At 42.5% G+C, this 16,792-nt stretch overlaps 1 protein-coding gene across 1 annotated transcript; it reads left to right on the top strand.

Moving 5' to 3' along the window:
- The first annotated feature begins 11,669 nt into the window (after positions 1–11,669).
- On the top strand, positions 11,670–16,242 carry slc32a1 (solute carrier family 32 member 1). Its single transcript, XM_020096498.2, has 2 exons — positions 11,670–12,603; positions 13,707–16,242. Exons 1-2 carry the CDS (start codon positions 12,211–12,213, stop codon positions 14,892–14,894), a joined length of 1,581 nt encoding a protein of 526 aa, XP_019952057.1. The 5' UTR covers positions 11,670–12,210; the 3' UTR covers positions 14,895–16,242.
- Positions 16,243–16,792: the final 550 nt, after the last annotated feature.

Genomic DNA, 16,792 nt, shown 5'->3' with positions numbered 1-16,792 from the left:
TTCAGTCTGAAGTGTCTTTTTATGCATGTTTAGGGAACTTGATCATTTCAACATTTTGAATAATCACATTTTTTTCTCCTAAGACTGAACTTCTTTGTGAGTAAATGTCTTAAAATACATTTCTGTTAGAGTTTGTCCACTTTTTATAATATTTAATGTTTTCGGTCATTTAAAACAAAACCAATGCAAAGAAATCTATTAAGTTTTTTACATTGTCATTTTAGCATTTCCAATTGTCTGCAGTAACTTTGAGTCAAGCACAAACATAAAATTGTCACTTTTTCACAACTGTAAATGAAACCAGACTTTGCCTCTTAAAAAGGTGTTTTGTTCAAGTTTCTGACCAAATCAAATGTCATTAATAAATATATCCAAATTGGAGAAGGGGACATTGAGACAGGACATAAGATATGGTGACATGTACAAGGCTCCACACAAAAAGATCTCATTCACAATCCTTCCTGCTCTGATCCAGATGTGTTTTAGGGAATAAACTGGAAAAACACATTTCCTATGAGCAGGAATTCTGTCCTTACACTCTGAGTAAGTGTTGTTTATCACATCTGGCTGAAAACAGATTGCATGTTGGCATTCCTTTAAGAGTAAAGGTGCTGAGGTATCTGCTGCACTGAGACATGATTTATAACATTTTGAAATCATGGTAAAGTGACTGTTTATACACAAAAACATGTTTCACACATCACAAGCATATTACCCTGAGCCCTGGTCTTAAAATGAGCCTCTATTGCCAGCTATAAATAGAGGAGAAAAAGTTATGATCAGTATTAATTAATGTGTGTTGTAAAATAGGCTCAATATGTTGAAAAGTATCAAGCGCTATGATGCTAACAGACCATGTTTCACATTGATATGTAGCTGTGAGAAGAAATTAGAGAGGAAATTAAAAAGGCCCAAGGAGAAGTGTTGCGGGTCCGTCTATCAGCGGTGTGTGCCATTTACAGAGCGCTGCACACCACTGCTCCCCTCGCACATCTACATCACACGTCGAGCTGCGCTGCCTCCAGGTCAAACGCGTCCTTTTTGTAACTGCAAGAGCAAATTGTCCTTGCTTCCTTTGCCATCCTATTAAATGGCTTTGATTAAAGGTACTATGCTAATTGACTGAAAACACATTTTTTGATCTTTAGAATATTGTTTATGAGAAACCTTAAAGAATCAGAATGCACTACATTATATTTTATCTCTTGTACTGGGAGTCGGCCTCCTGTTCCTGGCGTTGGGATAACATGCGTCTTGAGGCAGTTTCAATTCCTAAGAAATGAATAGCAAGCTCGTCATGACTACTGCTCCCTCCCATATGGTATAATACTGAGATGTTTCGTTATCTTACAGCTTTTTGATTTAACTATTCACACGTACGTTAAAACAAGAATCTAAATAAATTCACTCATTCAACTATGGAAAACTGAGGCTCTTTGATTATATATTGTTAGTCACCAATTAGAAATTCAGCCATCATTCATCAAAGATCTGTGCAGAGGATTTATTTCCATCGCTAGTTTTACAGGTTCATTTTCAAATTTGAGCAATGACCAACAAAGTGGAACTTTAACGTGAATTTCAAAAGATCAAATTCATTAAAAAAAATAAAAGAGGACAGTTCTCATGTACAACTTCATCTACAATATAATGTTCTTCAGTAGAGTGGGTGTTAAATGGGGCATTGAAACTGAGATGGGTCTTTTCTCACTCTTCTGAAAACACCAGCTGTAGGAGGCAGCATTGACAGAAAGTGGAGGAAAGGGGCTAAAAGAAGAGGAGGAGAGAGTGAGGAGGGGGCTGCTATTAATCTCTCCATTCAACAACAAACTGCAGCTGTGGCTGCAGATAAAAAAAAGCTTTTTTTCCGCCTCTTTCTTCCCCGGGTGATTATCAGCAGTCAGGTGCCTGGGTGGAGGTATGATCACAACAGAGCAGAGGGAGAGACGACACAGCGAGGGAGGGTCGAGGAAGAGGAGAAAGGGATGGAAGGGGGAGAAAAGTATAACAGAGAGGAGGAGGTTAAAAGATATAAGAGATAAGGATAGAAAGGGAGAAGAAAAGATAGAGGAAGACAAAAAGGAGATAAAGAGACAATGAGAACATGTGGAAAGGAGGATGATGGGCAATTGATTAATGAAGACGGTGAAGCTGCTAAACTAAAAGCAGTAACTAAACATTATTAACTAAACTAATTGTTGAATAATTTGCTGATTGATTCTTTAATTCATTGATTGGATAATGGAGTATGTGGATGTGGAAGAGCAGAATATGCAAATTAATCAATTGATGATTCATCTTGCTGCACATGTGAAAAAATAATCCTGTACATGTCAAAGTTTAAAGGATTCTTACTTTGCCATTACAGTACTCTTCCACCAGATATCATGGAAATAGGTTGAATAGTTAGAAACTGCAGAGGCCAGAAACACACGCCGACTGAGCGGAGGTGCAAACCACAGCGACAGAGACACAGAGGTACACGCTGCAGGAGAGTAGAGGACGCTGGGAGATGGAAAACGCAATAAAGCAGCAGTGCGAGTGAGAATCAGACTGTGTGAGGAAGGAGGGGTAGAAGGTGCAGATGCTGAGGTGTTTAATATTGTTTGCTGTTTATCTCAACTAAACAGAGGACAATAGAGACGTTATCTCCCCCACCTAAGCGTGAGAAACATTTCAGATCATGGTGGAGACGTGATAAGCTACATTCAAGATTGAATTAGGGAGAGGTGTGATCTGATAGCTTGACTTCTGTTACTGCAGATATGACCGGGAGAATATTCACTGGTTTTCATGGGAATACTAAAGATATGAGGAAGTGATGAAAATATTCAGATCAACAAAATTGGGCCTGTTTCTGTTTTTCATGACTGGAAATCTTCACTGATTGCTCTAAAATGTCATGTATACACTCCTGATATTGAAAAGCCAAATTCTGCCTGACACAACAATCCACATTACCCAGACACACGACTCTTCTGAATTAATTTTCAATATATTAGGTGTGGAAGTGAAATAAGATGCTCAAGGTTTTGGGGGTAAATGTACAAAATCGTTTAGAGGAAGATAAGTGAAAGAAGATTATTTTTGCTTTGGGTGATGTAAAGTATATTTGTGATTTGTGTGGTTAAAGTGATGAAATCAGCTGGTATGATGCTTTAGGTTTTATTTATTTGTGTGTTTCTTTGAATTGACCCTTAAAGATAATAAACCTGTTTCCTCTAAATATATGTACAAACACACCAAACTCTCTGAGGGTGAAAATGATCATCCCCAGCTCCAAGACTCCTGTTAATTTAGTTCTTATAATTTACAGAAAGGCTCACTTTACATTTACAGACAGTGCAGAAAAGCCCTGAGTGTCAGAGAACGTGTGTGTTCTATGATCAGCTTGCCCTCTGCAGCCGTGCACATGCTTCTCGATGTTCTGCTATAATGGTACAAGAACTGCGGTCAGAAAGCAATACGGCATCAACTGTAGACACACGGGCAGAGAGAGCCTGAGGGCCGGTGTCAGAAGACGTGAGAGAAGTCGAGTGTATTGACAGGTTTGTATGAGATGTGTTGCTGCTACCGCCCCCAGGGACGCAGCTCACTACAGCACACAAGTCAGGCAGAAACAAACATTAACCTCCAGTCCGTCAATGAAAGATACATTCGAGAGAATCAAGTGTGGAGAGTATTGATCAAAACGGTTTTGTAAGGCTGGATTAACAACCAGAAAAAAACAGGCTACCACCAAGGGATCGTCTAAGGGCACCTCGATTTACTCCATATCAGCATAAATCATTTGGGTCTACATTATTTGATTAATTGCAAATGCGTGTTAATTGAATAAAATGATCGATGATGAAGATGTTCATGCAATTAATAGAGATATAGTGGCAAACTGAAGCATACACAGATCATAAAAAATAGTTCCCTACCATTTTTTCTGTTGCAGCCAATAAGGTTAGAGACAGAATCTGGTTTAAACTGACCAATCATTGGTCAGTACAGCAGGTAGATGAAACACATGCAGGGTATCCCCCCTCATTTTTAAGTCAAGTGACCAAAGCAGAGCAGACCAGTTATTTGGTGAGTGAAAATCACGGTCACATGTTGTGATCACCACCAATTCTGGTGAGTGCACAATGGCCATGTTTGATTTGGGACCACACCTCCCTGCTGGAATTGAGTCTCAGTGACTGTAGATGTGCACAAGTTATTGAGTGAACTGACTCTTGCATTAGTCATTGTGTGTTAGTAACAACTGAGATGTATAAACACAACACCACAATAACAATGATGATTAGAAAAGGATGATGTGCTCCTGCCTCTCGATGCTCCTGCGGGTCATTACACCTGTGAAGGTAAAACACAGACTATACTCAGGTAGGCTTGAGAATTTGTTGCATATGGTTTTCCTCATATACTTTCATCGCACAGTGTTCTTCTGTAAGTTTTAGGGGATTGGGGTCAATATAAGAAGCCTGAGGAGCAGCTCAGATCAAACTGAAGATTGTTGCAGCCTTTCTTTCTTTTTCCTGGCTGTATTGACCTGCTTTCTAAATATAGACTCAGTCATTCGCCTGCTGTTGCAGAACAATTATAGTTGTTGAAAGACAAAAAACACCTTTTGTGCCAGAGCTTCTGTATTTGTGCAACGTCTCACACATCGGCCCAGAAATCAATAGTAACATCCACTCTCCTGGTGTGTCTTGTGCGTTCCCTCTTGTGGCGGAGCTCATGATAAGTGTTGGAGCATTTTTTTCCCTCTCTGCTCTTGATTGCACCGCTGACAATAGCAGTTAATGACAGTCCAAAGTGGCTGCCCGGTTCCACTGTGGGGGATGGGAGGATGTGGAGGGAAAAACCCATTTTCAAAAGCAACCATGGTTTTTATTCATAAACCAGCATGTAACATGGCCGGCGGTTGCCTTTATTACGCTGCGAGCACTCTCCATGAGCTGCTTCAATTAGAGCAAAGCTGTTTGAAGGCCTGCCGACATCACAGGGACAGAACAAAAAGCTTTCAGCAGGTTGTGAATGTAGTCAATTGCAAACAAGATGTGCATTTCAATGAATCATTGAGACTGGATAGGCAGAGGAAATGGATGGGTTGTATTAATAAAAACACAGGGACGCGTTAGAATAAACAGCAGCATCAATGCTAATTTCAAAAAGGGATTCCCTGTACTGCCACGGCTATATTTGTTTGATCTCATCTTTTCATTCAGAATCTAAAGACACAAATTTATGCCAGTAGAAGAAAAACTTAAGCAAATGACACGTATTTTTAGAAACACGAGTGGTGATGAATGAAAGCAACTTAAAGAGATTACAGGCTTTTGAAAGATTTTCTTTTTTAATCGCTTTAGATGTTTTTGCTGATACAGCTTTAACCAATGTAATGTTACATTGTGCCTGCTTGTTCCCTACAGCTACGGATTTGCAGTTTTAAGTGATTTAAAAACATTTTTACCACGGACTTAACATATTAGTAACTAGCATGGCACTCCACTGGCCCGACAGTCAAATTCAATAAAGCTGTATGTACTCACTGATCACAGTGAGTACATGTCTGATTTCCTTTTCATTTAAATCCACGTATTTTTTCGCTGGGAAACAGTAAAATGTTGAAAAACGCCCTCTTTCACAATGTGAAAAATCCATATCTCATCCTTCCAACAAGTTTTGGGATAATATGTTCAGTTGGAAACAAACTCACAAACCAACCAACCAACAAACAGACAGTCAAGAAATTCTGGCCCGCCTTAACTACAATTTTGTTCTGAAAGGATCAGACATAAGTGACTACTTCAAAGTTTCATTCATATTCTGTTTAAAACAAGGCATTAAATGTGTGTTTATGGATGGAAAGTGTGTGGTCAGAAATGTGTGTTCTCTGTGTATTTGACAATAAAATCTTTGAATCTTGAAGAAAACTAAAGAGATTTAAAAGCATGTAAATCACAGATAATACAATAAGAGGCAGGTTGTCCTAGTGTTAAACTCCCAGTCACTGTGTGTGTTGTGGTTGTGACCATGTCAAGTGCTTGAGGGTGAAGCACAGTGAACCTCTCAGCTGTCAAAGTGCAGCGTGATTCAAACGTGGGAATCCCTGTGAGAGGCGACAAGATGTCTGCTGCTCTCACAACATGAAACTTTAATGAGAACAAAACTATTACACGTCAGTTAAACAGCCACTGAGGTCTGCACAGTTATTGACTGGCCTGTGAGTGACAAGACCACACACACACACACACACACACACACACACACAAAACTACACACGACATACATGCACACTAAGCAGTTATGAATTTGCACATATAAACAAAATTGTACAAAACTTGGGTGAGACAAGTCATCAATCAAACTGTACAACACACACTCACTTCCAACTTAGTGAGGAATCTAATCAGCCAGATGTTTATACCCTGACTGACCCTATAATCTAAACCTGATTCTAACCCTAACAGCGAGTCTTAACCATCAAACAGTAAGGACCAGCTCAAATGTATTCACTTTCCTAAGATGTCATGCTGTAATTCAATGCAGTTACACACACCCACACCAACCAACCAACCACACAGCACACACACAGCACACACAGCACACACACACAGTCAATAGAAGGAGTTCTTACTATAGTAGATTAGGTTTGATAGATATTGATGATTTTCTATCACCTCTGGTTTGATCAATACAGGAGACATGATCCTGGCTTATAATAAGACAATATAATAAGAAGAACTAATAATGATGTTTAAAAAAAACTAATAATAACAATAATAATTATGTTTTCAGCCATTGTAAGACTATTTAAAATCATAATTAGCTGTTATTCATCTATTTATTTTATTCCACGTGGCCTGGGGCAGGTGTCAGCTTGTCTCCAGACACCCTACATCATCACATGCAGAATTTCTAGAAAAACATGCGTGTCCAGGTTGGTGGTGTATTTTTTTTTTCTGGCAGAGAGTGAAAAATCGATGGCATAGCTTTGTGCCAGCCTCGGGCCGTGCGGGTCCCCGCGGACCGGCTCCGTTTATTGTGCTCAAAAAAAGGCAATTACAATGTTAATGTGTCGCAGCAGGAGAGTGGACCCGAGAAGAGAGGACGTCAAAGGTTGATGGAGAGAACAGAGTGACTGTGGGTTAACAGGGAAACGGCGTCTGGGGAGCGTTTTATATCAAACACACATGGAGGGAGGAATAACCCCACAAATACAGTTTAGACTTCTGGTTTTTAATACTACAATTCTGATCATAGATAGAAAGGTATGTATGGGGGACGGATGGATGGATGGATGGATATTGACAGATGAATGTTTGAATGGATGGATAGATGAACGGATGGATAGACGGATGGGCATGAATAGATGGATAGATAGATATTGACAGATGGATAGATAAGTATGGATGGATGGATATAGTTATGGATAGAGGGACAAGCAGAGTAAAAGAATTCCTCGTGTCATTTATCACTGTTTGTGCTGTTCTGAGACAGAAGCCATCATGCAGGACTAATACAAACCCCTCTCTGAGGAAGTCTCTCGGGACTCCATAATAAGCCATTAAACAGGCGCATTAGCAGTAATGAAAAGGCTCTTAGTGGTTTACCACCTGGATTTCTCTGTGTGGGAGTGGGCGGCGGCCATGGTCGCAGATCGGGAGAGAAAACAGTGGAGATACATGTGATGTTTTCATGTGTCACAGTGGGCTTCCTGTTTTGAAAAACACAATGTTCTTTTTTTCAGATTAAAAATGTTTGCACTAGTTATACGTGGAGATGGGGGGGGGGGGGGGGAACGCTTTGCACGTGATCTTTAGGAGAAATAGACGTTACAATTGGGTGATAGGGTTTATTCTCATTGCAGTAACTTGTGCGGAGTGATGCAGGAAATTTACACCATCATTATTGCTGCTGTGGAATTGTCCCACGAAAAAAGGTTGAAAGGAAAAACATGTTGAAAATCTGATTGTGCATTTCTTAAAGTTAAACTTCGACTGAATCACTTAATAAAAATCTCTAAAATGTGCCACTACTGACTGGAAACTATAGGAACACCAACTTTGTGATGAGAATTTTGACCAAACTATAAAATATTAAGTTTATGAAACCTTTTAATAAAAGTAGATTTGATTGTTTTCTATAGGCTGCATCCACACGCTCTCCATGGTGCTGAAACCACAGGCTCTGCGATCTCTCTCTGTTCGGCTTCAACACGAACAACTCAAATGTTCAGGCCCATCACAGACAGCCTGCTACCTGTGATTGTGATGCAAATGTTAATGGACTCTGAGGTCCTCTGATTAGCCTGATGCGGGCTAATTTCCCTCCTCTGCGGTCCCCAGAGAGCCCGGAGTGCCTTTTCATTGTCCCACATTAATCGATGAGTGCTGGGTGGTATTTTCTGGCTCGCTGGTCTGGCACATAGACACAGCAGACAGAAAATCACGGGTTAAATGACAGGAGTCACGCTTTTGTTTTTGTACACTCAGGACACAGAGATCTCTTTTGATGCAAAATAAAATAAAGCCTCCCAGCAGATGTGTGTGGTTTGGTTATGGTTGGACCTGCAGTGCTTTCCCCTAAAATAGCCTATCCTCTCTTATCTTGGCTCAATCTGGGTCGTGCGTCAAACGATTCACTCACACACAGAGAAACCATTTAATGGATGGTGTAATGATGGCCTGCTATGAAAGCTATTGTAGACCTACATAACTGCGGTCATGGAAACACAAAGCCCAGTTTTACAATATAGTTTCATTTTACTCTGCAGCATCTTGTTGAAAACATCAAAAGCTCATATCTGAAAATCTAAAGGTTATGATATTCATTGTTGCCGTATCTGTTCTCTGGATGCTCTTTTTTATGGTATCAAAGAGCACCCCCCCCCCTCCTCCTACATAATCGCAAAAATTTGTTGTGTTTTTTGTGATACGAGGAAAGGATCGAGGGGTGGGGGTGGCGCAGGGTGGAGGAGGTTACATGGAGGCGGAGAACCTTGTGCCAGCTCACCCATGTGTGTAATGTGAAAAGGGAGAGCCGGGGGTGAAATACTGTGGAGGGAGGGAGAGGAGGGGGAGAGTGTGGTTGGGGGGGGGGGGGGGGGGGGGGGGGGGGGGGGGGGCACGGTGGGATCACAGAGCCATTTTGGATTTGGCTCTTCCGATGTCGTCTCTGCGCTTTTGTTGGCTCACGGTGGAACCACGCGGTGCCGTAAAACCCAGACACAGATAAGCAGCTTTGATTGGTCCTATCTCTATCGACAGAGACGAGGAGCAGCCTCCTGGGACGCGGCACCGTGACCCGAGCACCACCCACCCACTGCACCCCACCCAATGACTCATGATGGGTGATAAACTGCGAAAATCACTTTCACCTCCATCTCTCTCTCTGCGGATTATGAATAAGCACGCACCCCCCACACATCACCAGAGACGTCGTGCACACGAGGCTTGTGATGCAAAGTGCAAAATGAATTATCAATTAAGAAGCAGTGCGTGGATTCCATCGGTTTAAGACATTTCATAATATAACGGTGAAACGGTGAAGAGGCCTTTTACGAGGAGTTATGGGATGTAGACGTCCTTGTGCGCGTGCATGGGTAGGCTTCATCATATGATCGCAGTAGGCCTAATTCTTACAATAAAGTCAGTCTGGAAGCCAACACAACAATGAGAAAGAAAATCATTTGTATTTATTATTATTATTATTACTTGTATAGGTCGTGAAAAGGTGTGCAGCCTGTGTAACCTGCTGGCTGCTAGTGTCACGGCTGCTCTTTTCATCCTGGAGCTCACTCCATCAGACAGATGAGAGGAGGAGGAGGAGGAGGGAGGAAGGCTGCAGCCCGTTGATAACAGCCTCTGTCATTAACTCTTTCACTCAGGGTAGAGGCAGAGCAGCCATTTTCGTTCCCACAACTAAACATTATAAAAGGAAGACGCGTCACAGGGATAGATTTAATTGCCTTGTGTTTTATTGTTCAGACGTCGTGGGTTTAAATCTGGAGATCTAACAGAGGCCCTGAAGCTGTTAGGTTGTATCGTACCTGCTGCTCGGCCTGTTCGCTCCTTCCGAACCTGAAACCACTGCATCATAGTGCAGCTTCTCTATTTGAAAAATACTGAGGGAATAATTAGTTCTCATCTTTTCCCTGTCTGCGCAAAAACTCTGGTGCATCTTAATTGGTACAAAACGAGTTAATTAATTGGCTTTTTAAAACCAGGGTTTTTAAAATAATATATAAAAAATATAAATCAGATGATGAAGGGGCATTTGTGGTGTTGTGGTCATTTTATCTTTCTTTAAATCACTGGCACAGATTCTCAAGAGGAGGCCTCATACTGATCTGAGCTATACACTGAGTATAAAGCCATCAAAGACTTTTGTTCGTGCTTTGTCGTTCGATAATCATCCGGTTTACTCTTATTATTATGCTGCATTACTGCTTCTATCACGCAGCCTGTTCTATTGAAGAAGCCAGGATGACAGCTTTTAATGGGGATTTATTTATATATCTCGGTTGCAAAGTAAATAGTCTGTGTGTACAGCAGCAGCAGACCGTGTTACAGTAGACTGTGTGAGTGTAGAGAGCGAGGCCGTGGCTTTGCATCACGGTGATGAACTCTGATCCAACAGCCTGAGGAAACAGGGAAACATGGTGGACACAAAGTGCTACTGACAATACAGTGTCAACAAACTGTTTACACCACTTTAGGCTTCGGTTACTGAAAATCTCTGCATGAAAAAAAATATTCCAATGCAAATAAAGCCTAGTACGGTTTTCTTTAAATGAGTCAACAAAAACAAAATGTAAAAATGAGGAGTTAAACATGATTAGCGCATTATTTTTGCTTCATCCAGTCTGAGTACTTTATTTTTCCATAGAATTAATTTAAGAATTCTCATTCCAGATCAAATCACAATGTTATTTCACACGAGTTTACACATATTCTTATTATTCTATTATTATTTATAATAATAAACCTCATAGTCTGTAGACTACATATTTCTCAACGGAAAGACCGCCATGGCTCATCATCTTCACACAAACAGCCACTGAATGGATGAAGGAAGGAAGGAAGGAAAGAGGGAAGGAAGGAATGTGCCCCCTGAATGAAGTCTTCAGCCTGAAACACAGCCAGCGGAATAGAAGTTGATCAAAATTTCAAATTTTAAAGAAATCACAAAAGGCCACAATTCGCAAAAATAAATTAGAATAAACTCGGTCTCCAGCTCTGTTTCTTACCAGAATTTAGCAAAGACAAAAAATTTCGATTTTTTTCCCCCTCCATCACCAACAACCTCAACACGTTTTTAATCCCAGAAACCACATGGGTTCATATTTTGATGCCTCGCGTCCTCTTCTCCTTAAAAAGAAATGGAAATAGCGCAATATTTGATTTAAAAACAAAAACCAACCCAAGTTAGATTGTAATAAAATCTGGTCCAGAGAGTTTGGATTAACGGCGAATTCCAGCCTCCTTTTATACGCGTAAAGTTATGCGTGATTTCAGGCCCCCGGAATGTCATTGGATGTCCGGATGAGGTATTATAGATTATGGGTTTGGAGGGGTGGTGGTGGGGGTACACAAGCACCTCCCCTAGAAATGCAGCAAATCTCTCCCGTTTTCTCCTGGTGGGGCACTGGGAGGGCTGGAGACGTGCGTTGCATTGGCAGGCTGGTGAGGACACGTGTCTCCTCCTCCTATCCCCCCCTGGGCTCCACGGTACCGCATTGGCATCAGTAAAGGCACCTGAAAACCTACAACCGACTCCAGGAAAGGCTGCGTGCCACCTTAAACCCCAAAAGAAAACGATATTACAGGTCAGAAGGAGACCGGTGGCTTGCCCTTGCTCGTGCGTAAAGCTTTTGCGCACACCGCTGAACTGCCTCAGAGACTGAAAAAGGTGCGCTACGCGTCGAGTATCAGAGCGCGGTGCCAGGATGCAGAGACGGAGCGGCGTCGTCTGAAGGTGACATGAACCTGGGGATAATCAGGAGCAGCAGCAGGCGCGCACTGAACCAGAAGTGGAGATAGCAACTGAAAACCACCGGTGTCTTGACGCTCAACTCTTTTTTCTCGTGGCTTTATCTAATGTAGAGAATCAAGAGCAGCAACTTGAAGTAGCCTCAATTTTTTACCGACTGAAGAAGAAAAAAATACACCAATTAAGCAGCAGATAGTTACGAGTCGGAAGAAGAGCACAAAAATGGCGACATTAATCAGAGGCAAGCTTTCCAATAAACTGTCAAACGCAGCCACGACTGTGTCCAACAAATCCCAGGCGAAGGTGAGCGGCATGTTCGCCAGGATGGGCTTCCAGGCCGCCACCAACGAGGAGGCGCTGGGCTTCGCCGCCTGCGACGACCTGGACTACGACCACCGGCAAGGCATGCAGATGGACATTTTGTCGTCCGATGAGATGGGGGGAGAGCCGAGTGGAGAAGGGGGCGCGATGGAGGGGGACAGCCACTACCAGAGGGAAGGCACCGGTCCATCGCGCTCAGGCTCAAAGGACGGGGGTCCGACGAACGAGTTGACCGAAGTCAGACCAAAAATCACCGCTTGGGAGGCGGGCTGGAACGTCACGAATGCAATCCAGGTAAAGACGCACTTCGTGGAGAATAACCGGGCGGCTTCGATTCTAATTGGCTGACTCGCCCCCGGAGCAGCAGTGAAATTCCAGATATATACAGCGCACCTGCGACAGCATAAATATACGAAACAAAAACCTCCAGATTCTGTCCCCTTAGAGCAACTTCATCAAGTTACTGGGTCTGATAATGGTGAAATAATTATGTCTGGTAAAATACGCAGACTTTTTGTTCGGTAGATTCAGTTTTTGTTGTACACTAAACTTATTATTGGTATCAAACTTATATTTTGATGCATTTTGATGAGATTTTAAAACAGCTAAGAAATAACGATGCGCTGAAAAAAGAGGTGCCACACGCCCCCCCCTCCATCCTTCAACACACACACACACACACACATTCTTTGTCTGTATAGTGATGTCCAATGTCACCTCACCCGATTCAATACATTGATAAGGAAAAAGATGCCATCATGCAAAAAAAAAAAATTCAAAGCATTGTCTTTATATTTCTTTAATTCGGGTGCCTTTAGCATTAAACCCAAAATAAAGAGCAGAAACATCAAATATGTGGAGATAGATGTTTATCTCTCATATCACAGAATGCAACTAGTTTCATATATTCCTTTATTTTCTTTCCAGTAATTTGCAGATAGATACAAGAAAAAGATAAATTTCTGTATCCAAGCTACAATTACGCACGAAGGTTTGTGTGTGTGCGCACAGCTTCTCTGCGGTCAACACTTAAAGTGCGAAGATCTACTCCAGAGTCCGGGTCTGCGGGCAATGCGACAAAAAAATCCAGAGGCGCAATCCTGTTCATGCTTTATCACGGCGGCGGTCACGGCAGTCACCGTGACGTCAGAGTGTGTCTCCTCCAGCTCGTGCTGACGTCAGAGGCGGGTGGATGCGCTCAAAGCAAAGTGGAAAACCCACAATATGAAAACGGGAGTGACATCCATTCAAGAGTCAGACAGACCAGAGCCCATCTTCAAATATGATCCTGTTCAGACCGATTAAAGAATAATGAATACGACTATATGTTCACAACATTATTGATTATTGATTACACCCAAATAATTTAACCCATTCACAATGTGTCTTCCTTCCAGGGGATGTTTGTTCTGGGGTTGCCCTACGCCATCCTGCACGGAGGATACCTCGGACTGTTTCTCATTATTTTCGCCGCCGTAGTGTGCTGTTACACGGGGAAAATCCTCATTGCCTGCCTGTACGAGGAGGACGAAGACGGGCAGCTCGTCCGTGTGAGGGACTCCTATGTGGACATTGCCAACGCCTGCTGCGCGCCCAGATTCCCGTCTTTAGGAGGCCATGTCGTGAATGTAGCCCAGATCATAGAGCTGGTGATGACTTGCATCCTGTACGTGGTGGTCAGCGGCAATCTCATGTACAACAGCTTCCCCAACATGCCAATATCCCAGAAGTCGTGGGCCATCATAGCCACCGCCGCCCTGCTCCCCTGCGCCTTCCTCAAGAACCTGAAAGCCGTCTCCAAGTTCAGCTTGCTGTGCACGATGGCCCACTTCGTCATCAACGTCCTGGTGATAGCCTACTGCCTCTCCAGGGCCAGGGACTGGGCCTGGGACAAGGTCAAGTTCTACATCGATGTCAAGAAGTTCCCCATCTCCATTGGGATTATCGTGTTCAGCTACACGTCGCAGATCTTCCTGCCGTCTCTGGAGGGGAACATGAATAAACCCAGCGAGTTCCACTGCATGATGAACTGGACTCACATCGCTGCCTGCATCCTCAAGGGCCTGTTCGCCCTCGTGGCCTACCTGACCTGGGCAGACGAAACCAAGGAGGTCATCACAGACAACCTGCCCCCAACCATCCGTGCTGTCGTCAACCTCTTCCTCGTGGCCAAAGCTTTGCTGTCGTATCCGTTGCCGTTTTTCGCAGCCGTCGAGGTGCTGGAGAAATCGTTTTTCCAGGATGGGGGACGCGCGTTCTTCCCAGATTGCTACGGGGGCGATGGACGCTTAAAATCCTGGGGACTCTCTCTCCGCTGTATCCTTGTTGTGTTCACCTTGCTCATGGCGATCTATGTGCCACACTTCGCCCTCCTCATGGGCCTCACCGGCAGCCTGACAGGCGCGGGCCTTTGCTTTCTGCTTCCCAGCCTCTTCCACCTCAAGCTTTTATGGAGAAAGCTGCTGTGGCACCAGGTTTTCTTTGACGTCTCCATCTTTGTAATAGGAGGTATATGCAGCATATCTGGTTTCATCCACTCGATGGAGGGGCTCATAGAGGCTTTCAGAGACAACGTAGAGGAGTAGACACATCGCTGGGACTAAATGTTAACCGCAAAACCCCATTTAGTGAAAAAATAAGAAATAACGATGATAATAAAACACACAACTTCCCCGCAAACGCAGCCCCTCTGCTTAATCCATGCGTAAAAGCGCACACTCATTAAGTCTTGCATCACATCAGAAAAAAATGCGCACACACTCACACGTACACAAACGTGTACACACACGCACGCACAGACACAAACACACAAAACCGGCGGCAGTTAGGACATCCAATACATCCACAACACACTATATGGACAATACATGTTGTATAAATATGCGAACGAGAATATAACTATTTTCCAGTGGAGTGAACGTTTACAATATTGACCTTAAACAAAATGGCAAAAAGGGCAGTTCGTCTCTTCGTCGCTCTTGTGGTGCTTCCCCACACGAGACTTCACCTCATGTAATGCTTGTGATAGACGGACGTTCAATGACGGTTTAATGTGATTTAAGATAAGTTCATTTCAATAAAACAAAAGAGAAAAACGCCACTTTCTTCAAGGTAATTAAAATAATATGACCATCACTGGCACGAGTGCGGTTCAAGTCCACAAAAGAAAGGTAGGAAAATAACAAAAATGGCAATAACCAGCAGCAGAAAACACATGAATGCATATAGAGAATTTTTAAATAAAAAGAATAGTGAAGTTTTGTTCTTAAATGAGGAAATTGGACTCCCCCCCCCCAGCAGTTTGACTAAAGACATAACACGGTTAATGCAGAATAGCAGATAGTACAGCAGCTATACAAACTATGCATTGAATGTATGATATTTCAGACACACAAAATGAAACTGCAGTGGACATCTTAAAATAATCCTCTAAATTTCGATTCTTCTGTGTGAAAGTGTTAATGCTTTGGTGTTTTCCCTCCAGAATATTTAATGTATTAATTGGCCTTTGAATCGGAAATAATTTCTTTTTAGCTACTTCACCTTCAAACACCCAAGCCCCCACACCCTGGCCAACACTTCAGCGAGATGGGGACCTCAAATTATTGAAATCCTGCACACTCAATTCCAAAAATAAATTCATTGTCTTTTTAAAAAATACACATGGCCTGTTTCTGAAATTAATTTGAAAGACTTCTGTCTGGACAATTCGGTGTATGAAAATCTAACAAAAAAAAAGAGATATCATTAAAGTGGAAAATGTGCTTACAGACATTTTTCATTCTGTGCAATCCAATGGGTCCTGTGGAAATGTTATAAAACCGTATGTGTAGTGTGTTATTGTGGTTTCAAAAAGATGGAATGTATATCTCAAAGTCGTTATCATATATCGTGATATTAATATTAAAGAATAAAGAAATAAGTGAAATTATATTGTAAAAATGTGTGTGGTCTTATGTAAAACGAAAAACGGTCAGAACATGTATTTTTTTTTCTCTATAATAAAAGATCAAAAAAAGTTGGAGAAAATAGTCGCATTCATATTTTTTGGTAAATAAACGACAGAGGCCCCTGCAGGGGGTCTTAGACAAACATATGTAGCCCACGTGTCTCGCTTTCTGAGAGTGGGGGTCGACACGGATATATATTTTATTCCTACTAAATTTTCGTTATTCTGCGCATTCTCCCGTTTTGTGTGCAGAGAAATTCAAAGCATGCGTTTCAGACATTCATGCAGACTCGAAAATGAAAAGATCACCTCGCCAGATGTTGTGCTGCAGGCCTGCATCCGGCCTTATGGTCGACCTGTTCATCCACCGTGTTGATTTTCTGCTCACACATCTGGAGACAAAGTTTATTCCCCGTCAGGCCTCATCTCCAGCTGCTGATGCACAGAGTAACCTGGTGCATAGGATGATCAAGCTTAAAAGCGTAATGGAGTCCAAGGAACGGTTCAAATGCAGGGAAACTGCAGGAAACAAAG

Source organism: Paralichthys olivaceus, chromosome 2 (assembly GCF_024713975.1).
Source record: "Paralichthys olivaceus isolate ysfri-2021 chromosome 2, ASM2471397v2, whole genome shotgun sequence".
NCBI lineage: Eukaryota > Metazoa > Chordata > Actinopteri > Pleuronectiformes > Paralichthyidae > Paralichthys > Paralichthys olivaceus.
Note: the sequence above shows the minus strand (reverse complement) of the source record. Positions and strands in the feature narration are given on the sequence as shown.